General features: G+C 41.3%; 1 protein-coding gene across 1 annotated transcript in view; it reads right to left on the bottom strand.

The window, feature by feature from the left end:
- Window positions 1-26,160, bottom strand: part of CTNNBL1 (catenin beta like 1) — a 161,081-nt gene that overhangs the window by 111,053 nt on the left and 23,868 nt on the right. The window contains exons 2-4 of the mRNA XM_068987209.1: window positions 17,698-17,886; window positions 13,502-13,608; window positions 2,347-2,486 (exon numbers count right to left, since the gene is read on the bottom strand). Coding sequence (XP_068843310.1) covers window positions 2,347-2,486; window positions 13,502-13,608; window positions 17,698-17,886 — 436 coding nt within the window. The remainder of the gene's footprint in view (window positions 1-2,346; window positions 2,487-13,501; window positions 13,609-17,697; window positions 17,887-26,160) is intronic.

Genomic DNA, 26,160 nt, shown 5'->3' with positions numbered 1-26,160 from the left:
CTGTGCCCTTGCCTTTCCCAAGTATGCCATGTCGAGCACACTTCTTGTGTCAGTCTTCTCTCCCCAGCAGGAACCAGGCTGGTGAATCAGCAAAATGTCAGTATTTTCAGAAAGCTGCCACTATTATTTTGAGTTGGCAGGAATAGAAAAAAGAAATCAGAGTTGTGTTTCCAGAAACAAAACAGGTGACGGCTGTATCAATACACAAGGTAATGGGTGACACTGCAACTCTGTCAGGGATGTAGTGAATTGTACAGGGAAAGACTCAGGGTGCAGAAGAAGAGGACCCTGGCCTGGAAACCAGGGGCTTGGAGTGCCAGCCTCTACCGCAACAGCCAGTGGTTCAACATCTGGACCTCAGGCATATTACTAACTAAACAAATAAGGCTCTGGACGAAGTCATCTCTAAAGTCCATTTGGATTCTGAAATCTACCCTTCTGTAGTTAAGCTGAAATGTGAAGTAACAATTAGAACTCTTGGTTTCTAATTCTGGGAGGGCCAGTTACCTTAAATAGGTATCCTGAAGTCCAGTATCCTAAACAGGACTTACGCTAGATATCCACTATGTTTATTGACGGATGCTGCTTGAGCATCACTGCAGCCTGCGGTTCCAGGGGGTTGAGCACAGTGCCTGATAAGCACTCAGAGCCATGCTTCTCAAATGAATTCACGAGACCCATACCAAGCTAACTGACTGGGGTTCTCGTACCACCCAGAACCGCCCAGTGAAACCTGGGGAATAATCGCATCAATCCGGATACTGACAGAGAGATTCTCCAGACTGTCTAACATTGCATGAAGTATCAGAAACGGCTTAAGATCACCCTTCAAGAAGCCTGAGTTAAAATTATTCACTGATTTATTTCTATGAGAATTATCAGGCAGGAAAGAACCTAGTCAGACATGCTCTCAGGAGAGAGATTACCAGAAAGATGAAAATAACATGAAGCAGCAGCAGATCTCCCATGAATATCACTCAAGCAGGCTAACTACATTTGTCTCTTACCTTCGGAAATCTGGATTCAAACAGAACAACTACTGGAAGAGAATTTGTTTTAATGACCATGACCACGACCACAGGCACATCAAAAACCTTTTCCACTAAAGCGGTTTTGAATCTGATGACAAAGACAAAGTATAGAAAGGTTTTGGAAGTCATGATTCAGCTTCAGTTAAAAGCAACATTTACTAAATACCTACTAAGTATCAGAAATTGCTTAGCACTCATATGAACTCCTTTAATCCTCTCAACAACACTGAAAGGCAAATGTTTACACACACACACACACACACACACACACAGGATAGGACATGAGTTTGAGCAAACTCAGAGAAACAATGAAGGATAGGGAAGCCTGGAGCATGTCAGTTCATGGGGTCTCAAAGAGTCAGACAGACTGAGCAACTGAACAACACAGAGGAGCCTGGTGGGCTACAGCCCAGAGGGTCACAAAGATTCAGACACGACAGTGAGCGCACACACACACACACACACATATATATATTTTTAAATGCCATCCATGAATATACACAGTATCATACCCACAGAACAGTCTATAGCATTTAAGTCTTGAAAACAAACTGAGAAACTAAATTCACAATGTTTAGATCCTTCAATGATTTAATAATGTTCTATGCCCTTAAGACTGTTAGACCTTAAGGCACCCAAATCTGGTTATGTCCCAGTGACATAACTCATCTACTTTTGCAGACGAGAATACTAAGGGCTGGGGGTGGGCGGGAGGGCACCAAATTTCATACTAGAAATAAAGCTGGGAGTCAAACCTAGATTGCCTATTTATGTCTAATGCTCAGTTAACAAACATTAACTGTCATGTGCACTCAGTCCTTTTTAGAGGAACTGGGAATATAGCAGTAGACAAAGTAGATAAAAATCCCTGTCTTCCTGGACAATAAATGTGAAACTAAAGGAAGGTTCATGGTCTCCTCTAGGCTCGGCTCCACTGGACCATCTGTTAACAAAATGATGTCTAGATCAACAGATGCAAATCCTGTCTGGTCTTGCCTATATAATGGGCTCCCAAATCAAGATCCTGAAAAATTAATGCTGTTAATATAAGAACAGATACATCACGATGAATTCTAATACTAATAACAGCAAATAGGACAATTAAGGGTTGCCCAAGATTTATTAGTAGATTAAAAACCAGACTTCCAAATGAGTAAAAAGCAGCGTGTGTTTCAAGAAGGGAGATAATTAGAATGGAAATAGACCACCAGACGTGACAGCAGACATCAGCAGAGACAAACAGGAGAGGAGAGCAAACAGCGCTCCCCCACCACATCCGTCCGCCTTCCTACTGAGAACAGATCTGAAAGGATATCTGTATTATCATGTCCAAGCAGCCCGAGAAGAGACTGAACAGCATTCAGCTCTACCAGAAGGTGGTATAGGTCTGGCATGGTGGCCACCACGTGCATCTCCTGAATGATGTCATTGAGGTCCAGCTCGGATTCCATAAACCTAGGAAGGGAAAACAAGACAGTGTCATTGCAGGGGGAGGGGTACAATCAGCAGTGAGGAACAGATAGCAACATAATCCAGACAGAGAGACAATCTGTCAAAGCATCTTCAACAGACCAACCAAGAAGAATGCTCATCCAAACATCATAGTGTCACACAATTTCCTTGGGAAATCGATTTCCTCGTTACAAAAATCAATTTTGGATTCAGATCTTGTTACAGGGTTCCCCTTACCCTTGCAGTCACACCCCTTTCAGAGGCTCTGAAAGCATTCTGCTGCATTCAGTGATCTATCTGCCCACCAGTTCTGTGGATTAGTTACCATTACTCCTTGGAATGGCAATTCACTTTGTTGCCCTGAAGGTAGTCATCTTGGTAATCCAGAAAGGACTTCTCTTTCCTGTCACTTCAGATCAAGGGCCAATTATCCCCCTTATCCAAAGGAAAATACAGATTCTGCTACCATCCAGAAATACCTTCCCCTCCCCAGCCCCTTTCCAATGAGCTGAGGAAGAACATCCCAAAGTAAAGCAGGTAAAGTCTGGCATTCCGTAACCCCATACCTTAAGTAGCATAATACTTCACTCACATTTCCACACCTATACCTTTCAGCCAACCAACCCCACGGCACTAAGACAGAACTGCTTTGCATTCAGCCCTGCATGCCCTTCCCAAGTGTCTGACACTGAAGAAATGCCCACTAAGCCTTTGATGAGCAGGACAGGAAAGTTTGTTCTGAGAAGACAATGAGGAATCCATGTAGAGCAACTGAACAATACCTGACTGAGAGGAATCAGTGGTTAAACAGACTCTGGAGCCAGACAGCCTGGCTCTGAACCTCACTAACCCACTTACTTAGCCTCTCTATGCCTCAGTTTCTTTATCTGTATAATAAATGGAATAATAAAGTTACCTATCTCACAGGCTACTGTACAAAGTTAATGAACAAACACACATAAAGCACTTAAAAATGTTTGCTGTGCAAAGAGCACAATATGTTTGCTCTCATTTCCATTACTACAATTATTATTTATAATATGTCTACCTTCCCTTCTAGGATGTAAGCTGCTTAAAAACAGGAATTATAAGAATGGATACATGTATATGCATGGCTGAGTCCCTTTGTTGTTCACCTGAAACCATCACAACATTGTTAATCAGCTATCCTCCAATACAAAATAAAGAGTTTAATAAAAAATAAATACAACACACCAAATAAACCAGAAATTAGATCTTTTGTCTCTACATATCCATAGATGCCTGCTAAAGAAAAGGAACACAAGCAGGGATTCTTGAAGTCATTTGACTCATCAACTAACAGATACCAAGGAGCTGGGCAAACACCCTCTCTGCAGAACTCGGGAGATTGTGCAAGAACAAAATCTAGAGACTATCATTTTTAAAAACATGTCCATATTTTATACAATATCTTACCACTGATTCTCTCCATTACTATTTTTAACCATAACATTTATATATATATTTTTTTTTCTGATGATAAAACATTACTTTTCATAAAAAACTGGGGAAAGATAAGCACTCAAAAAGTAAACAGAGATCTTAAAAACGGCCAAAATAAAGAAAAGTAAACAGAAATCATCTATAACCTTATTAACCAGAAATAACCACTGATAATACTCTGGTAAGTTTAAGTCATTGTTCTCAACTCTTGGCCTTCCCCCTACCCAAAAGTAGCCTACATAGTATACAGTTCTAAGTACGATTTTTGCTTATTGTTGTCAGCAGAGGCTGAACAATTCCTCTTATGGTTAAATATTCCACAACAGGAAAAGTCAGTGTCCAGCACACCTCCCAGGTCCTTCTTCTCCCAGGGCAAAATCCCACACTGAGCACAGCATCGCCTCTACTGAGCCCAGACAAGACTTCAGAATCCTTCTCAACACAGAGTTTCAATGATACCAAATGATACTAAGATACATGTGTTCATAGTTTTGTGTTAAGATAACTCCCAGGAAGGAAAAGTACCAAGCCAAAGAGTATGTATAACTTAACAGGTTTTGATATATCCTGCCAGAAAGGTACCAACAGTGTATAAGTTTGTTTCCCCTCATCCTCTTCAAAAAAAGTATCATCTATTTAAAATCTCCAATTTGAGATGGGAAATGCAGCTTTTTAAAATTTTGCATTTCTGATACCACAATGGTTAAAATTCAATTCCTGTTTACTAGCTACTGTATTTCTTCTTTGCCCATTTTTCTATCAGGGTGTTCATCTTATTTATTGATTTATAAGTACTCTATATATTAAAGAAATTAATCTCTGTCATACATTGCAAAAAAAAAAAAGAGAAAAATATTTGCCCTTTAATTTGTATATTGTGCTTTTTGACATAAAGGTTTTTAATTAGGGAAATTTTTGCCTCATGAATTCTATTTTACATGTATTCTGAGCAAGGTTTTCTCTATGCTAAGATCAGATATATTTAATGGTGTACTTTTATGTTTATACATTTTTAAATGTTTAAGAGTAATAAAACTAAGATTTATTTCAGAGTATAATATAGGGCAAAGATCTAACTTTATTTCTGCAAATGTCTGGCCCATTGCCCCAGTACCATAATCTATCTTTTTACCCACAGATTTGAAGAAATGCCACCTCTATCATACACTAAATTTTAATGCATACTCTAATCTGTTTATGGGCTTTTCACTCCATTTCATTGATTTGTCTGCAAATTTCTGAGCCAGGACCACACTTCCATAGTGTTACAGTATATTTTATGTCTGTTACTGCAAAACACTCCCATACTAGCCTTCTTTTTAAATGCTCCCTGTCTGTCCTCAACTGTTTATTATTCCAAGTAAATTTTAAAATTATTTTTGTCAAGGCCCCCCGATACCACTTTTTCTAAAAAAGTCTCCTTCCACAGTGCTTACAAACAGATTACCTTTTAAATCACTAGCTCCCCATCACTTCAAGTGTGGAAGCGAAGAGCTGGTGCAGAATTCAAATATTCTATAGGGCAGTAGATCTATATAATCTTTGAATCTAATGGGCTCAGCAAACCTCTAAGGCTTCTTTGCCTTACGTGGGTAATTTTAAAAAAAAATCCGATTTCTTGAGAGTAACTTGACAAAAGATTTTTACAGCTCACCAGGAAGGATTAGCAAGGGAGACTGGGCAGCAACTAGTAATAAACAAATCATACTGAATACAAGGAAGCGATCGGGGACTTGAGTGATAATCAATGATTGAATGTCAGCCTGGAGAGAGGCTCCTGGTGGTACCCTTCAGGGCTCCATCCTTAAGTCTGTTTAAGTATTTTACTGTTATTTTTTGACCCACGACTCAGGTGAAGATACATAAAAGGCAAACTTAACAAATGTCATATAACACAAAGCTTACAGTGAACACAGCAGCTGACAAAATCAATTCAGAAAGTTCCTGACAGGCAATGATGACAGGCCAAATCTCACAGGAGGAAAATTACCTAGGATCCACATGGAGAATGCACTGAACCAAAAGGCAAGAATACATGGACCAGGAAAGACAGTATAATAAGTGGAAAAAAGTGAAAGTCACTCAGTCGTGTCCGACTCTGCAATCCCATGGATTGTAGTCCACCAGGCTCCTCTGTCGATAGTAAGTAGACATGTGTGGAAAGGACTTGATGATTTTAGGTCAACAGTAATCACAATACAAATCAGACCACGAGACAGCTCTGCCAGGACACAGACTACTTCTTAGTCCTCTCTGCACACCTAGCACTGGACACACTCCCTGTCCACTGCAGAAACTCCAAAGGTACCTGTCAAAGGGAGAAGTGGAAAACTGCTGCCTCAAATGCTCCCGTGGTTTTAGGCTGCTTAAAAGAAGACAACAAGATAGAGTTATGCTGACTAGATGGCCTAAAAGTTTGTGACATCTGTTATGGGAATCTACTTTGTGAGGGATGAAAGTGAAAGTGAAAGTCGCTCAGTCACGTCCAACTCTTTGCGACCCCATGGACTACACAGTCCATGGAATTCTCCAGGCCAGAATACTGAAGTGGAGTTATGGAAACTAAATAACTTGGGGGAGCAACTGAAATCATAAGGAGTGGGATCTGTTGAAACTCTTTTTCATTCTGAGTTGAAATCTTAAGAGTCAGAGCTGCCAAATGATGAAATAGGTTTCTTTGGAAAGTTATACCTTTGTCACTGGGGGTAATTAATAAAGGGTGATATTTTAAAAAATCAATAATTAGAAGGGAGAAATAGACTTGTACTTTCCGGTCCCTTCCAACTTTGAAATTCCGCTTTCAAATATGCAATCCTAACCAAGTATCTTTAAGTTTAGAAACAGAAAATTATCAAAACAAAATAAAACCAGCAGAAAGTCAACTGTGAACAGGGATATAGCATAAAAATACCACTGGGGTCCTGTGTTACAAGAGTAGCGTGATACGGTGAGAAATGCCTGGACTTGGGAATGAGATTGACCTGGGTCACATCCAGCCTGTGTAACCATTAGCAGTTTGTTACTTCTTTAGAAGGAATGATGCTAAAGCTGAAACTCCAGTACTTTGGCCACCTCATGCGAAGAGTTGATTCATTGGAAAAGACTTTGATGCTGGGAGGGATTGGGGGCAGGAGGAGAAGGGGACGACCGAGGATGAGATGGCTGGATGGCATCACTGACTCAATGGACGTGAATTTGAGTGAACTCCGGGAGTTGGTGATGGACAGGGAGGCCTGGCGTGCTGCGATTCATGCGGTCGCAAAGAGTTGAACACGACTGAGCGACTAAACTGACTGACTGACTAAGTATTTATGGGCACATACTAGGTGTCCATATAACAGATAATAATCCCAGTTGCTGTCCTCACTGAACTCCTACCCTAGCACAAATATAAATAATCTACTGCATCCAGTTAGTAGCAAAAATACCCAGCACTGCCCAAGAAAACTGCCCCTGGGATGCAGAGCATCAGACTCCAACCTTGTCAGGGGAGACAGAATATTAACTGCTGCTGCTGCTACTGCTAAGTCGCTTTAGTCGTGTCCGACTCTGTGCGACCCCATAGACGCAGCCCACCAGGCTCCCCAATCCCTGGGATTCTCCAGGCAAGAACACTGGAGTGGGTTGCCGTTTCCTTCTCCAATGTATGAAAGTGAGAAGTGACAGTGAAGTTGCTCGGTTGTGTCCGACTCTTAGCAACTAACCTACTTCTAAAACTCAACTTCCTTCATCTTTCTCTCTGAGTTAAAGTGAGGATTAAAAGAGATTTTAAAAAGTTCCTAACAATTGTCGATAGATAGTAGGCAATCAAAGAATCTAGATTCCATCAAGTTTGCTATGCTATAACAAAGAAAATTCTCTTTTTGCTGACAGAAGTACAAGCTGACTCATTTTTAAGCACACGCTACAGTATTTGCAGACGGCTGTCTATGGATTAGGCATACCTTCAGCAACAGATGACTCACAGCTGGGGGAGAGGATCAAGTTAGAGGTCAATGGGAAAGCAATAGAGCAACATATTAAAACAGTACCCCAGGCTGAGATGGGGTCACTGATTCCATCTGGTATGATGGAGCATATTCCGCTAGCCTGCTCATGTACATTTGCTTCATATCAGCAGGATGTCCTCCTTCAACCACAAAAGTGAATTTTAGCAAGTGACCAGCAGTGTTCAAAAACACTATAAAGGCACCAGAAACCAGTGCATGCTCCTGCAATCACAAAACCAACTATAAGTGCACAGAGAACACGGTACTTTCTTCACTTGGTTAAAAGCATGGTCCTGGGACTGCAGGGTCAGTGTAGGTGGTGGCTGGGGATCTTTTCAGGGGTCAATAACATCAAACCTATTTTTAGAATAACTCCAAAACATTATTTGCTTCTTTTACTCTCTTTCTCTCGGGAGTGTACAGTGGAGTTTTTCAGAGGACTATACAACATGTGATGCTACCACTGCTCTAATGGCTAAGGATATGTGTGCTTAAATATTCTAGAATCTTCTAAGATAAGCACTTTGGGGTACTCAACAATTTATGCGTACAAAAGATGCCTGAGACTAAAAAATTTGAGGGCCACTAAACTAAATAATTCTGCCCCTGCGAAAATGAAGAGAAAAACTACTAAAGGACTTACTGGGGAAATAGCACACTCCACTCTATGTGATGTTTGGGAGAAAGATCACACAGAGCAGAGCAGAGCACAGGCTGCATAAGGAGAATTGTCAATTGAATCTGAAACGCAGCCAAATGAAGAGAGGCATTTTTTGGTATGCAATCAAAATGACAATTGCATATATGGGAAAATAAATTTGAATGTTTCTGATCTCAACCGGAAAGTTTCATTCAAATATGCTCTAGCAATTTTCATCTTAATTGCACCTCGCTGGTCTAGAGAATTATAAAAGACACTGCACCAGTAAGAATTCAAGAACTCAAGGTTAAAACACAATGTAGTTTCCTGACTGCTTTTGGACATTAAAAAAAAAAATGTTCTTTATGCATGATTTCAATTTGCAAATGTTCAGATTTAAAAACTAAAATAGTATATATATTGTCTGAATGACAAACACTGTTGATATTTTTAAATAAAATAACATTTCCTTAAAACCAGTTCATGAATTGTAACAATGAATTCATGCAGTACCTAAGATGTAGATGGTGAACAAAAGCTGCAGAAACCCACTGATTTAAAGTATACCCACCAAATGGGCAAAGGCAATACTGGCATTTCAAGAAGTAAACTGAGTTTCTTAAATTTCCAGTGTCATCCATCTATGGCATAGGTGCCTAATAATGTAGCCTTAAGTTCCAAGAAATGGGGATATAGTAAACATGACATCAGCTACGTTAAGACCTCTCACGTTTACTGAGTACCTACAGTATGGTAGGCACTATGCTAGGTACTACAGAGACAAGCAATACACAGGCCACCTAAAAGGAGCACAAAGTTGAATGCAGAAAGACCACTGAGTAAAGAAATAACAATAAAACAAACGGCAAAGATGTGAAGGCAGATCAAATTCATCATGGGCAAGAGTGCAGGGAAGGAGAGCTGCTGATGGAAGAACTAAAGGAGACACTGGAGAATTCGGCAGTAGCTCTCACCCAGGTGGCTCAGTGGGAACGAATCTGCCTGCAGTGCTGGAAACGCAGGAGATGCGGGTTTGACCGCCGGCTTGGGAAGAACCCCTGGAGGAGGAACTGCCTTCTGTCTTCTTGCCTGGAGAATCCCATGGATAGAGCCTGGCGGGCTAGAGCCCATGACGTCACAAAGAGTTAGACACGACTGAACACACACGCACACACACATCAAAGTTTAAAATGCTCATGCCTTCAATCTGGGAATTCAATATTTAGATATGTATCCTAGAAAAACACACGGATACCAAGACAAATGTACACAGAGGTTCGCTACGGTACTACTCATAAAAGTCAGTGCTAGAAATAACACTGTAAATCAACTACGCTTCAATAAAAAAGGGAGACTAAAAATAAATAAATTAAATAACCAAATGTCCATCTATAAAAACATAACAAATAAATCATGGGTATCTCCAGACTACAAAATACTATGCAAACAGCCACAAAACATAAGGGAAATATGCATATAGTAACATTGAAAGATATTCCGTTTCATGACCAAAAAGTAAAGGTGCAAGATAAGTATAGTATGACTTAGGTGGGAAAAAATTTTTTGCATACATATATATATATATGTAAATCAGTGTATAGAAAATAATGAAAAAGGATACTCACAGACGTGTTCACAGGTGCTCTCTCTAAGTAGGGGAATGGAAACGGGGTCAGTGCAGGGAAAGAAAGCTTTCATTTTTCACATTTTTCATTCTACTTATGCACTGTTGGTATTTTTTATGATGACAGCCTATTTGTATATTACTTATATAATCAAACACACACACATGGCGCTATGACAAGTATAACTCCTGCTGTATGGTAGTGCTGGTGGTGGTGCTTAGTTGCTCAGTCGTATCCAACTCTTTGCAACTTTAGGGACTGTAGCCTGTTGTCCATGGATTTTTCCAGGCAAGAATACTGGAGTGGGTTGCCATTTCCTCCTCCAGGGGATCTTCCCAACCCAGGGATCGAACCTGCACCTCTTGCATCTTCTGCATTGGCAGGTGGATGCTTTACCACGGAGCCATCAGGGAAGCCCATATTGTATGGCGGCGGTCAGCGCAAAGCCTGACGGGACTCTGGCGCTGGGAAAGCTGAGCTCTCATCTAACCACTCCCACCACCATCAAAGGGGGCTGTGGCCTGAGGTCCAGTACCCAGGTTCTCCTCTCTCCACCTCCTCATCTATCGTACAGAGAGAATGCAGCGGACACCAGCCTTTCCAGGTTGACGTGAGGATAGAAGGCCCTCTGATACCCCTGTGCCTCTGTTCCTGCTGGTCACACTGCCTGGCAGGCCTTTCCCTGTTGTTTTTGGCCTAACTAAAATCAAAATCAGCTCAAATACCACTTCTGTGAAGCTCTCAATAAGCCCCAACTATTTACTGTGTGGATCACAATAAACTGTGGAAAATCCTGAAAGAGATGGGAATACCAGACCACCTGACCTGCCTCTTCAGAAACCTATATGCAGGTCAGGAAGCAACAGTTAGCACTGGACATGGAACAACAGACTGGTTCCAAATAGGAAAAGGAGTACATCAAGGCTGTATATTGTCACGCTGCTTATTTAACTTATATGCAGAGTACATCATGAGAAACGCTGGGCTGGAAGAAGCACAAGCTGGAATCAAGATCGCTGGGAGAAATATCAATAACCTCAGATATGCAGATAACACCACCCTTATGGCAGAAAGTGACGAAGAACTAAAGACCTTTTTGATGAAAGTGAAACAGGTGAGTGAAAAAGTTGGCTTAAAGGTCAACATTCAGGAAACGAAGATCACGGCATCTGGTCCCATCACTTCATGGGAAATAGATGGGGAAACAGTGGAAACAGTGTCAGACTTTGTTTTTTGGGCTCCAAAATCACTGCAGATGGTGATTGCAGCCATGAAATTAAAAAATGCTTACTCTTTGGAAGAAAAGTTATCACCAACCTAGATAGCATATTGAAAAGCAGAGATATTACTTTGCCAACAAAGGTCCATCTAGTCAAGGCTATGGTTTTTCATGTATGGATGTGAGAGTTGGACTGTGAAGAAAGCTGAGCACTGAAGAACTGATGCTTTTGAACTGTGGTGTTGGAGAAGACTCTTAAGAGTCCCTTGGACTGCAAGGAGATCCAACCAGTCCATCCTAAAGGAGACCAGTCCTGGGTGTTCATTGGAAGGACTGATGCTGAGGCTGAAACTCTTAATACTTTGGCCACCACCTCATGTGAAGAGTTGACTTATTGGAAAAGACCCTGACGCTGGGAGGGATTGGGGGCAGGAGGAGAAGGGGATGACAGAGGATGAGATGGCTGGATGGCATCACTGACTTGATGGACATGAGTTTGGGTGAACTCCGGGAGTTGGTGATGGACAGGGAGGGCTGGTGTACTGCAATTCATGGGGTCACAAACAGCTGGACACGACTGAGCGACTGAACTGAACTGAACTGATAGCCAATTAACAATGTGACAGATTCAAGGGGCAGCAAAGGGACTCAGCCATACATATACATGTATCCATTCTCCCCAATCTTTCCTCCCATTCAGGCTGCCACATAACATTGAGCAGAGTTCTTTGTCCCCTAGTAACCTTTAAACTTGAGTGCAAAGACTATACTATTCAATTCCTCATTGCTACTATTGCTACTGCTAAGTCGCTCCAGTTGTGTCTGACTCTGTGCGACCCCATAGATGGCAGCCCACCAGGCTCCCCCATCCCTGGGATTCTCCAGGCAAGAACAGGCCATCTCCTTCTCTAATGCAGGAAAGTAAAAAGTGAAAGTGAAGTCGCTCAGTCGTGTCTGACTCTTAGCGACCCCATGGAATGCAGCCTGGCAGGCTTCTCCGTCCATGGGATTTTCCAGGCAAGAGTACTGGAGTGGGTTGCCACTGCCTTCTCCCAACTCCTCATTGCCTAGGGACAATATTAAGATTCATTAAAAGTATATGTCCTGGAAGGGAGGAAGAGAGAGAAAGAGAGATTTAGGATATTAAAATCTGTATAAATATGAAAATCTATTTACTTAGGATTCAAAATGGATTGAAAGTTATCAGAGTCTTCAGAACAACACTTCATAGTGCACTGAGGAGCAATCAGATAACTATCATTTCATGAGCACTTACTATGCGCCGGATACTGAGCTAAACCCTTGTCATTATTCTCATTTATTTCTCACAACAACTCTGTGAAGGAGGTACTATTTCTTTATACGGATGAGACACCTGCAGCTAAGAAAGAAGACTTGACTTACTGGAGGTCATGTGGGAGTCACACCCATATCTGTCTAACCCCAAAGCCTTTGACACTTTCTCAGTAGTAAAGCCATCGCTACTGGCAGCCATGGTCAGTTTTCTAGAGGCCTTGAAGAGAAATGCGAAAAAGAGTAAACAGGTCCTAGGCTCCATCTGGGAACCTGGCTTTTGAAACAGTTCCTAAGTGATAAGGTTGCTTTGCTCATGTGGGGCACTGAACATCTGCTTTCCGTCTGTGAATCTGCAATTTTAGTAGTTGTTGCTGGCAGAGAATGCCATGGTCTGCCTTCAATAAATATCCTGGTCTCAGTCCCAGATGGGCTTCCCTAACAGAAACAGGGCACACGCGATGATGTATTGCATTTCTGAAAGAAGGAGCCTGTCTGCTGACCCCTCCCACGGGGCAGGAGAAAACACAGGAAGCCTGTATATGAATGTCTCCAAACTGCCTGATGTGTCTTTTCCCCTTGCTGATCCTACTGTGTACCCGAGAGCACCACTGATTCTGAGTCCCGATAGAACTTCTAGTGATTTCCCAAACATGAGAGTCATCCTGGGACTCCCGACCCAAAGCACAGAAACCAAAGCAGACAAAACACACAAAGAGCAAAACAAAAAATAGCAAACAGAACATCTCAGAGGAGAAGAGGCAAAAAACAGCAAATCGGAGCCTTACTTCTCTGGATTGTCTGGAAACTTGATCCGCAACTCTTGGTTTTTGTATGATCTTTTCTCAAATGTCAGGATCATTTTCTTCACTGAGCTTTCATCCAATGGTTCTTCCTGGTGTAAAGAGACAACAATTTCAGTCCAAAGGGATTGTTTCTTATTCACTAATCACTACTTCCTTCCCGTGGCTTTTACTATGCCACCTGCCACTCACCTTTCTGGATTAAGTGTACAATACACACATACTCCCCTCGACCCCCCATTAGAATGAGGGTTAAGGGTCTACATCATGTGCTACTTAGTATCATTACTCTATGTGTCTCACATTTAGCCCAGGAAGTTCAGCTTAAGGTGTTAAAGATTCACTCATTCAACAAATACTTCTCGAGCATACCGTATGGCCTTGAGTAAGCAACAATAGTAAATGAATATTATCTAATATTTATCTCATCGTTCTCTTCTTTCATACAAGTAAGATAACCTTCAGAGGTTTAAAAGAACTTGTTCAAGGTCAAACCCTGAGTCAGTGACAGTGACCCTCAATCTTTTCCCCACACCAGGTGTCAGCAAACTATGGTCCACATGTCAAATTCAACTTAGAGCCTGTTTTTGTATACCCGCCTGCAATGTGGGAGACCTGGGTTCAATCCCTGGGCTGGGAAGATCCCCTGGAGGAGGAAATGGCAACCCCCTCCAGTATTCTTGCCTGGAGAATCCCTATGGAGAGAGGAGCCTGGTGGGCTACCGTCCATGGTGTCACAAAGAGTCGGTCATGACTGAGTGACTAAGCACACACACACACACAATATAAGAATGGTTGTTAAGCAGCAACAGTCACTGCTTTGTGTTTCTTATACATTATATTACATTTCTTATACATTACTGTGTCTAGCCCATCCTAGCTGCTGAGAAGGGAATCAAACAGGGACCTGGAATCCTGATACAGCAACAATAATTTAGTAACCTCGCTCAGAGTAAGCATAAAAGAACCCCAGCAGGCCACATAGTTTTCTCACTTCTCATATACTGGAATAATACCTACAAAGGCAAATAAAATGAGTTTTTGAAAACAGAATCATTTCCTCCAAAAAAAAAAAAAACTACACTAAAATTTCGGAAATGCTTTTTCTTCAGTTTATTTCCCAGTTTAACGTGCTGCAGTTCACTCTGCCTCTCTAACACTCTCCCAACCCCTAGCTTCACAGCTATGTAGTCACTGACCATAACTCACACCGAAAAAAACTGCCATTAAGAGAACCAGAAATAGATCCTTTTGGAAAGCACTGAATCATCTCCTAATTCTTTTAAGTTCTCAAAAATGTTAGCTATTATTTTATTAAATTTAGATTCTAACATATTGACTTTTAAATGGGAGATCCCTGTAACATTCATTTGGGCATGACACATTTCTTAGGTTTTTAATCAATGACTCCTGGACCCTGAGGTGCTCTGTTGGAACCTGCTCCCCAGTGTCTATGGCTTTAAAGAGAAGCTCCCTGACTTGGTAAAAACTGAAGTCAGTGCTCTGGCCCAGTCAGGACTCAGAGCTGTAGCTTCACTACTTACTACCCACGTAGCAATGGTACTTTGCTGAATTTATTATCTTCAAACCCTCACCAAGTCTCATTGATTCTACCTCATATGTGAGTTCATCCACTTGCATTTCGAATAAAATTCCAAATTGTTCACATGACCTATATAAGGATGGTCTGGCAGGATTCAGCCCAGTCAGCTCACCAACCCTAATCCCTGTTGGTGGCCTGTGTCTGCTTGTTCACTGTTGACTTTCCAGTGCCCAGGACAGGGCCTGGTATATAGGAGGCATCCAGTGAGGATCTGTTGAAGGAAGGAAGGAAGGCAAGCAGAGAGGGGAAAACTATTACCTGTATCTTTCAAGGTCACAGAGATGACCTAAAGACATGAAGCACATAATTCTGTTTTATAAACTACATGACACTATACTAATGTAAGCTATTACTGCAGCTCGTTGTAGCTTGGTTAGTCGCTAAGTCATTTCTGACTCTTTAGTGACCCCATGGACTGTAGCCCGCCAGGTTCCTCTATCCCTGGGATTTCCCAGGCAAGAGTACTGGAGTGGGTTGCCATTTCCTTCTCCAGGAGATCTTCCTGACCCAGGGATCAAACCTGTGTCACCTGCTTTGCAGGTGAATTCTTTATCATTGAACGACCTGGGAGGCCCTTACTGTACCTCTTAGCATAACTGTTAATGTATCCAACTTATCACTGTGATTTAACTAAAAAATAATTTAAATTTCTAGGAAAGGGTTAAATCACTTTTAAGCAACTTCAATACCCATGGCTCTTCTTTCCCTTAGCTAACATCCTGCCCACCCTGTAGAAGAAAACTTTATTAGTGTTAATAACACAGCTCTCATAGGATTCCCAAAGTCTTAGCCTCTCCAGGGTTGGCCTTCCCTCCTTTAATCTGTCTCCAACACTGGGGGAAAACTGAATTATCAGTCTTAGTCATCGGCCACAGCAGTATCTCCAATAGCTCAACGTCAGAAACCAGAGGGAGATTTCAGAAAGATGAATGCTGGTGGTGTAGCACAAAAAGGACAATCATATTTTACAAGTTCACGTGACTTTACAGGGGCAAACATCACTTGTTTTTCATCAAATGGGACTTCGGTGGCAGAGAGAAAATAACTCTTGGGCTTGTAGCCTTCCATGTGTCATTTTTACAAAGCGATCTCTCTTTCCCTGTCCCTTCACGGAAGGGCTGGTCCCACACTGCATTTCTGTCTCCCAGGCTAGAAACCATTTACCCATGACAGCTACTAGCCTAATCCCCCAGTACCAGCAGTGCCCAACATGGGAATTATACCTGCCAATTAACTGCTGCTGCAGGGCTAACAGACTGAGCAGAAGCTAGTGAGGAGGGAGGGCGAGAGGGAAGATGTGCTACACACACTGTTTGTCTAAGGCTGGCAGGGCTGCTGTCCTCAGAGAGGAAATTCAGGACTGTCTCCCACCACAGATTTCCAAAGTGTCACCACCTTTTAGGGGCAGACCCCCTAATTAGCACTGGTACAAATCCTAATGGGGAGAGGGCTACTGTCATAACAGTAAAGACCTTTTTCAGAATACGAATCAATTCTTTTTTCTTCTCAGAGTCACACTCCAGCTTCATTTTTTTAAATCCAAACTTAGCATCATGTCTTTGAGGGAACCAAAAAACAGCTGGCTCTTAAGAATCTATTTCCATAATTCATATTGAACAAAATGCCAGGGTGAAATAATATACAAGTTAACACTTCAGGATTTCAAAAGACACAAAGGCAAGGTCATTTGATTTTTAATCACTGATATTTTACCTCTATTCTTTTCAGCTTCATTCATTTATTCATTCAATAAATATTAGTTAAGGGCTTACACCAAGAGCTAGGCATTGCTTGGAATGCTAGAGATACAGCTGTGAACAAAACCCCGCCAGTCCCCATTTTCAGAGGAGGTTGGGGAGAGGACAACAAATGAGTAAAAGAACAAATAGGAATTTCAGATCATGGCAAGAGCTGTGAAGACAGTATGCAGAATTAAGTGGTGCAAGAGTAAAAGAATGATTACTCTCAAGAGGGCACAGAAAGGAAAAGGTTCAGAGGCAGCAGCAAGTGCAAAGGCCCTGAGGCCACCTGAGGAACAGCAAATAGAAAGGCTTGGCCAGCTCTTTCCCTAAACAGCATTTTTTCAGTCACATATAAACACCCAATCCCTTACCTCCCCCTGTAATTTCTTCTATTTTGTTGCTTTGTTAAGGCCGTTTTAACTGCCTGAAAGGCCCTTCTTCCACTTGTTTGATAAAATTCTATTCCTCTTTCAAAGACTATTGACTGTGCTTAAAAATGAATGCCTTCTATGTGCCCTCAGTATGGGCTAGGAAACCACTGTGATCCTCCTCAGTCCATACCAATAGCCCCACAGTTCAGTGTTTGGGCCTCTGTTATAATATATAATCCAAAATAATTTTAAAGCTCTATCTGTAATGTTCTTCACACTTTGCAAAATGCCTTCCAAACTCCACTTAACCTTCATACCAACACTGTGAAATGAATATTCTTAACCCCATTTTACAGATTAAGCTGGGAAGCTCAGAGAAACTAAGCATTTAATCCCAAATTACGCTCTACAGATACTGCATCAAGGCTGAGAATCTCAACCCCCAGCCCATCTCTGCCACCTTACCTCTTCCTCTTCCTCCTCACCCTCTCTGTCGATAATTTGCAGCAGCCGTTTTTTGTCATCATCTGCTTCTTCCACCACAGTCATCTCCTCCTCCCGATAGCGGCCACGCTCTCGAGTACCAGCTTGTCTCCGGCGCATCTTCAGCTCTTCCTCTTCGTCATCCCGGGGACGTTTTGTGCCCCTGTTGGGCTAAGAAAGACAAAAAAGAAACACAGGATTTCAGAGCTGGAAAATACATAGAAGGGAGTACACACCAAATATTCCAAAAGCATGCAAGAATTCCCCAACCGAAAAGCACCATAGCGCATAATTTCTACCACAAAAGGAAGTAAAGCTCTCACTCATTATTTTTCAGGCCCTTAAAGATTCTATACATACAGGGTTACAGTCACCTACAAGATGCTGCTGCTGCTAAGTCGCTTCAGTCATGTCCGACTCTGCGTGACCTCACAGACGGCAGCCCACCAGGCTTCCCCATCCCTGGGATTCTCCAGGCGAGAACAGTGGAGTGGGTTGCCATTTCCTTCTCCGATGCATGAAAGTGAAAAGTGAAAGTGACATCGCCCAGTCATGTCCGACTCTTAGCGACCCCATTGACTGCAGCCCACCAGGCTCCTCCATCCATGGGATTTCTAGGCAAGAGTACTAGAGTGGGGTGCCATTGCCTTCTCTGACCTACAAGATAGTTGGCTTTTATTTGTTACAGAATTTTTTCAAGACACAAAGGTTAGCCCTTCACAAAAGTTCTCGTTTATACAGAAACCACAGGGAACAAAGTCACTTTGAGCTAATTAAGCTCAATTTAATAGTTAGGAGATTGGTCCTGGGTGTTCTTTGGAAGGAATGATGCTAAAGCTGAAACTCCAGTACTTTGGCCACCTCATGCGAAGAGTTGACTCATTGGAAAAGACTCTGATGCTGGGAGGGGTTGGGGGCAGGAGGAGAAGGGGACGACAGAGGACGAGATGGCTAGATGGCATCACCGACTCGATGGATGTGAGTTTGAGTGAACTCCGGGAGTTGGTGATGGACAGGGAGGCCTGGCATGCTGCAATTCATGGGGTCGCAAAGAGCTGGACATGACTGAGCGGCTCAACTGAACTAAACCGAATAGTTAGGATTCAGTCTCCAACACCAATCCCTTAGCACATGGTTTTAATTCAGGTCTGAGACAGATTATAGTCACTCATAAGCAGCTCAAACAAAGAATACTACATATACAACTTCCAGGGGTCTACAACACTTTACATTCCTACTTTACAGGTGAGTACAGTAAGGCCAAAGGTCAATGGTTACCCACGGTCACAAAAGAGCAGTTTTTACAACTGCTTGCCATTCAATTGGACTAAACCGGAGCACTTCTGAACTCAGTGGCTTCAGCACTGAGGAGGAAGAGCACTGCAGTAGACACCCAACAGCCCGATGCCTCCATTCAGCTCCGAGTGCTACTGCGCAGCTTCGGGCACCTCGTTTAATGTCTCTAACCTTTAGTTTTCACATCTGAAAACGGAGATTACAACCCTTTTCTCCCTGTGTAGTTAAAAAAAAAAATGTTTCTTTGTGTATCTGTATTTCAGCTTTATTGAGATATAACTGACATTATGTCAGTTAATATTATCTGACATTAAAAACTTAATCACTGTGCAAGTTTAAAGTGTACACATGACAACATGATGTGATTCACACACATATTGTGAATAATAGCACAATAAGGTGAGTTAACAACTCCATCACCTCACATAATTACATTTACCCCCGACCCCCGATGGCAAGGACATTTAAGATCTTAGTAACTTTCAAGTATATAATACAGTATTCTTAACTATAGTCCCTCTGTTATACATTAGATTCCCAGAACTTATTTATCTCATAACTGGAAGTTGGTACCAAATGGCTGCAAACAGTGAAAGAACTCGAAATTATTCATATAACAGTACTAGACAAATTAAAATTATTTTTGTTGTTTAGTTTCTAAGTCATGTAAGACTCTTTTGAGACACCATGGACTGTAGCCTGCCAGGCTCCTCTGTCCATGGGACTTCCCAGGCAAGAATACTGGACAGGGTTGCTGTTTCCTTCTCCAGGAGATCTTCCCAACCCAGGGATCGAACCCACGTCTCCTGCTTGGCAGGTCGATTCTTTACCACTGAGCCACCTGGGAAGCATATATAAAATTATTTCTGTGAGTTCATTCATCAAATGATTGCGTCTTCCCCAACACAAAACACTTGTGTTAGACTCTTCAATGAGCTTTTCTTTATCTGTTATACTAACTGCACACACCGACGGTGTGCTAGGTGCAATGTGGTATGCTATCAGCAAAGTGAAGAAAATGCTGCATTCACTGCCATCCTGCTAAGCTGTTTGGTGATAACAGACAAATTTCTCTTCTACATGTTACACATCTCATCTTGTGACTTATAAGCCACACTGTTACTGAACTCCGCCACCCCAGTGGTGCAAAGTCATTCCCCTCTATATTCAAGTACCCTGCTGGGTCCACATACCAGGTGCTTCAGTAAGTCTCAGCAAACGACACCGCTTAGAAAACTCACATTAGACAATTTGGTTTGTGGGGTGCCACCTGCTATTTTTCGCTCTGCTCCTGACTCTCCCTGGGATAGATTATAATTTCATATGATCACACTCTATTTCCATAAATATAAAAATTACCAAAACTGCTGCCATTATTACCCATCGACATTTTAAAAAGGAGGAGAAGAGAAAGGAAATCAACATGGCAGTAACCACAGAGCACAAGGAAAAGGAGGTGGTGGTTTTCATGTGAGAAGGAGAAGGAGGTAGTTAGTTCTGAAAGGAGGGCAGGCTCTAAACTGGAAATCTGTAGCTCCCCAGCAGGTAAGGAACTTCAGCCCTCCCGGGAGAACTAATTCTTTCGGGCTCATAAAATAAGCCCTGCTGTGGTTCTGATTAGCGTGAGCCTATTGCAGCAGCCAAGTCAAAGCATGAACTCCACAGTTCTCCACGGAGAGGAGATTTCTGGATTGTTTATCTCAGAGCAGAGGGAAAAGGCAGTGGACCACAGTTAAAGGGGAAAGCTAAATTCAGCCACAGTTAAAAAATGCAAAAAAGAATACTGGCAATGGCTCTTTTGAACACATCTTCTAATCCACTTCTGTAAAACAAACGTTTCAGAGGTCAGGGAAGAGTTTAATTTTTACCACTGATAATAATAATTTCCAATGAAATAGCACTTTCCTTCTGCAGAACTTAAAGCGCTCCTTTTCATCTTCACCCCATCTCTGGGGATGAGAAGTAATTAACAGTTCTATTTTATAAGCAGGGAGACAGGATGCCTGAGATCCTTTAATAAACTCTTGTAAAGACAACCCGGTGCCTTTTAAAAGTTGAAACCAATCTCTGGCAAGTTTGCCAATTTCCATGATTCCAGAACCCTAACTGAGACAGATCTGAGGGACTTTCAGGCTAAAACAAATACCCATGAACCTAAGTCATACAAGACCTCGGCCAAGTTAAAGTAGCATTTGCTAGGCCATTCATTCAACAAATAGCTTATTAAAGAACTCCAAAGCTTGAAGGATCCTCGAGTCATCAGCCTGGCCTAGTACCAGTCCCAGGCTTCCATTAGGGTAATGTAATAGGATAGACCGCGAGAATGGATTCTGGAGACAAGAATAGCTTTGCTAATCTTCATGAAGAGTTTTAAGCACATTCGTAAGAGGGCAACCTTTAGGTTTACCCACTGCATCTCCAATTTCCTTCCTCTTCACACAGGGTATTCAGCTTTACCTTCTCTCATGGAGGACAACTCTATGACCGAAACAAACACTGGGAAACCCACTGGGATAGTTCAACAAGGCTCCTTCGCCAACATACCAGCTTCCCATCCCACCCTCCAACAGATGCATAAGTTGTTCAAAGGCCTGGATATGTTTTATTTTAGCATTTTTCTCTCCCAAGGCAAAATTTTAAGAATTTCTGTCCTTCACTTCTCTTCTCAACTCTCAGTTCTTTCAGATATTAATAACCCTCCAAATAGAGAAATTTCTATTCATTTCTGAAATCTGACCACTCTAAGTAATAAAGGTTAAAAATTCATTTCTTTAACAAAGATATAGTAAACGCCAACTCCATGTAAGGCACTGTGCTGGGGACTAGGGTCACATGTGAAAATAAGACAAACACTGCTTTGCTCTCAAGGGGCTTACACTGTAAGCCAAAGATGTAATTTAAGATTTTTTTAGCTGCCGAACTTTAAAAAGTAAAAAGAAATACGCAAAATTAATTTTATCTAATCCAATATATCTAAAATATTATCATTTTAACATGCAATGAATATAAAAAATTACTCATGATGTATTTCACTTTTTTTTTTTTAAATATTAAATCTTTGGAATTTGGTGGATGTATTTTACCCTCGTGATGCATCTCAACACAGGCCTATTCAGTGCCCCATTTCAGTGCCCAACGGACATATGCAGCTAGTGGCTACCTTACTGACATCCCAGGTCTAAGGAATTTTCATCTGAGGGGTTCCTGTTCCCTGATAATGTCAAAATAAAATTGGGTTTCTGGCAACACTGAATGAAATAGGCACTCATACAAAGCTGAAGTCCTATTTATGAAAGATCACCCATTAAAACCTATGAAGCTAACAACATCCTGACCCAGAAACAAACTTCTAGATTATATTTACCCATATTCACCACTGAGGGAGTGCTCAGTTGCATAAAACAAAGCAAGAATATGCAGGCAGGGAAGAACCGAGGAGCTGTCAAACTGATCTCACTATGGAGGAGCCAAAGGGCTCTGGATCCAGAAAGGTGAAACAGAACACTCACAACCTGTCAGAGAGAGGTCAGCAGCTCAAGCCTGAGGTCTCCTTGTGTCTCACACAACCAATCCCAAGAGGATTAAGCCATTCTTACCAGTCACCTTTGGAGATTAATTTGTTTGGGTATCTGAAAGGTGTTTGGAATCCCTCAAGATGAAGGAATGACAAAAGAAACTGTTCTTAATAAAGTCATTTCTCGGCTGCTGCTGCCCACAGCAAAAAAAATGACTTAACTTCTAACTTCTGATGTACTAGAACATCAGCCTTTAAGGATTTTTACAGTCTTCTACAATTCCCTGCCTTACTCCCAATAGGTGGTGAGTGGAATAAATGCTCACTAAGCGTTTGCCACCAGCCAACTACAGGATACAGCTGGTATCCTTTCCAGGCTACACAAAGGGTTCCTACATGCTCAAAGCCAATAGGAAGCTCCAAGAATACATATTACATATATATTATATGTGTGTATATACATATATATATATATGCATATATAAATATATATTTTTAACTTTCCAAAAATCTTGAAGCCTTGTGTGTCTGTGTATGATGGATGAGATATATATATACCCATCTGACTAGAAATAAAAATCAAGACATCTCCATGAAAGCTTTGAAAGCATTAAAAAATTAAATAAACAATCTGCCTAGAATCCTCCCTGCATACCCAGACAATATCCAACCTAAAGCTTTAGGTTTCATTTTTCTCCCTCTCTCTCTTTCTCTGTCTCTCTCTCTCTTTTTAATTAAAAAGCAATGAGAAGCTGTAGCTATAATGAGGGGCTGTGGGAAAATGCAGTTATATTGGGCTCAAAGTAATGTACCATAGGAAGAGGCTACCTCACCAGAATGAATCCTAAATTAAAACTCCACTATGAAACCAACTCCATTTCCTCTGAGCATGCAATCTATATTATCGCATTTATGGTCTGTCTCGACCTCAATTAGACTTGGGGATGGGGGGGAAGAAAGGGGACTTCTATAATAAGCAATAATGGTATCATTATGATAAATTATGAAAACACACAGCGCAATTATTAACGTGAAGAGCACATTTGTACTAGGATATAATGTAGATGTGCATTTGTGGGGGGAACATCTAAAAGTAGCCCAATATTCCGAGTCACCTGGCTAAGAAATGGAATAATTTTCACAAAATGTACTTTGATGTTAATGGCAGAAAAAATATGTTCAATTTTATTACGGAAATGGAAGAACTCAAAGGAAATCTGTTAACTTTATAATAAACCAGGAATTCTTCACCTAGCACCAAGCAGGTCACATATCTTCAGAATATGGGCCTTCCAAGTGGGGGCACAAAGGGCCGTTTCCTAAATATCAAACAATAGGAAAGACTCGGAAATCTGAGCTAAAAGAGATAATCTAGTTTGTCCCTCTTTTTATAGAAATAGGGAAATTTGAGCTCAGTGTGTTTAAGCACCTTGTCTGTGGTAGGTAATAACATAAGGCTTCTAATTCCCAATACAGTTCGTTTCCTCCTTTGCCATACTAATCAGTCATTTCTAACCTGTGTGCAGTGGTGATATTCTGTTTGGAGAAGGAATTTTGGAGTCAGATTTTCCTAAATTCAGATCCTGGTCCCTTAACTTCGCAGCCCTGGAAAGTAACTTACTCATTCCAGGTTTGAGTTTTTTCAATCTACAGACTAGGAACAACAACCACTTTCACACAGAGATTTGTGTATATATGTATGTATACACATAAAGGCCAGTCTTTCTAAAGTGCTGATCACAGTTTAGCCCATAGAAGACAATACATGTATCTCTCTTGGACACACCTGACTCAAAATCAAAGAAATTCAAGGTTGGAAAGGGTATTGCCCATTATCAGTTTTTAAAATAAGGATCCCATTTTTAATGTCAACATATCTGACAGACCCCATACCCAGCTGCATTTTTTAGTATCCAATGAGTAAGAAAATGCACAATGACAACAAGTAGTTTCTATGTATTTGGTAATACTTTTCCATTGAATTTGTGTTTTTAACTCCCACATTTCTGAGAGAGAGAAGAGCAGAGCTGACAGAAATAGAGAAGAGATTGATCAATTTTCAGAGAGATTTTGAGAGACTGAGATTCCTTCTACAGAAAATGCTTGTGTACATCTGGATTCGAAACCTTATGCAATAATTCTGAGGTGCTAGAGACAATCCAGACTTCAGGAACCCTTCATCTAACCGGATTATCTTTCTGAGGTGTGAAGACCCTTTAAAACACTGTGGTATAGGTTGGGGCTTTCCCAACACTTTTGGTGGCCAGAAACTTCACCTTCTCCCTAAACTGCACCCTCTCCATCTCCGGATCACTCAGAGAGTTCATTCAATTAAGGAGAAACCTTTCAACTTATAATTTTCTTCCCCAGTCCATAATCTTTCTCCTTAAAGCGATATAAAATTGGTTTAGTCTCATTCTCGCATTAAAAAAAAAAACTTCAGATTTTAAGACAGTAATCCTATTTCATTCTGCCGCTCCCATTGCCTTTTCTTTTCAAAATAAACACTTTCAATACGAGAGGGGAAGAGTACATGCAACACAGTTAAGGGACGTATGTACATAATTCACTTCCTTCCTACCTTTATTTTGCGATTTCATGATTTTAAAGCTTTCCGATACCTCTTCAGATGATTAGACACATGGGATGCCACAAACCCAAGATTGTGGACTGATTGCTCTAACCAATTCGAAGTGCTCAGAAATCACCTGCTGTTAACCTCGCCTGATTACACTTTGTCAGAATAAAAAGGGGTTTTCAAACATTCATTTTGACCAGATGGTAGTGAGTGGCCTGACCCAGAAGTTACAGATGAGCTGCAGTAATGAGTTTTCCCCTGCCTTTGCTGGCTGCACATTCACTGGTGACATTTTACAACTAGGGCTTCTGGCTCAATCAATATTTGCAGGCATGAAACATGCCAAAGTTAACATCAGGGCTCCCTTGCAAATTTGCCTGAGGCACCAGAACTGGGAAAGCTCACAGTCTCTAATGCTGCAAGTATCATCAGCCAGAGTTCATAATTAGGGATCAAAGTCATCAGAGACAGAAAATTCTACCCACTCAAAGGGTTGTTGTGATGATTAAAACATCTTACAAAGGGGCTTTGTGTAAACTATAAAGCACTATTATCAACATAAGGGATTATCGTAATCACATTTTCAAGAAATATCTCAGTGGCAATTCCAGATATTCACCTATAATTATATATTATGCCTTTGGAAGAATAATGGCAATATGCCACCTTTTCTTCTGAAGAAAAACCAGGTACCAAAAACTCAAAATCTCAAAGCAAAGTCAATGCAAATATTAAACAGAACCCTCATTTATTTAACTCCCAATTTAAAAGATTACAGATACTAAGAGCATAGTAATTGCTCGAGAATGTGGGTTTTAACAATGTCCACAAGGGGTGGGGGTGGGGGGAAATCAAGGCATCAGAAAGAAACATCACCAAAGATCTCATGTATGATTTGGAATCTGATTGGCTGACAAGCAACATGGATGTGATTTATGATTTAAATCACCAGTCATGAAGACCCTACTTAACAATTTTTCCTACCAAAAGAATTTTTACTCCTTGTTAAAGCCTGAATATATGTTCATTTCGCTTCCAAAGAATGTGCATAATTTCT

This window comes from Capricornis sumatraensis, chromosome 15, assembly GCF_032405125.1.
Source record: "Capricornis sumatraensis isolate serow.1 chromosome 15, serow.2, whole genome shotgun sequence".
NCBI classification, from domain to species: Eukaryota; Metazoa; Chordata; class Mammalia; order Artiodactyla; family Bovidae; genus Capricornis; species Capricornis sumatraensis.
This window is presented reverse-complemented; position numbering and strand designations above follow the sequence as displayed.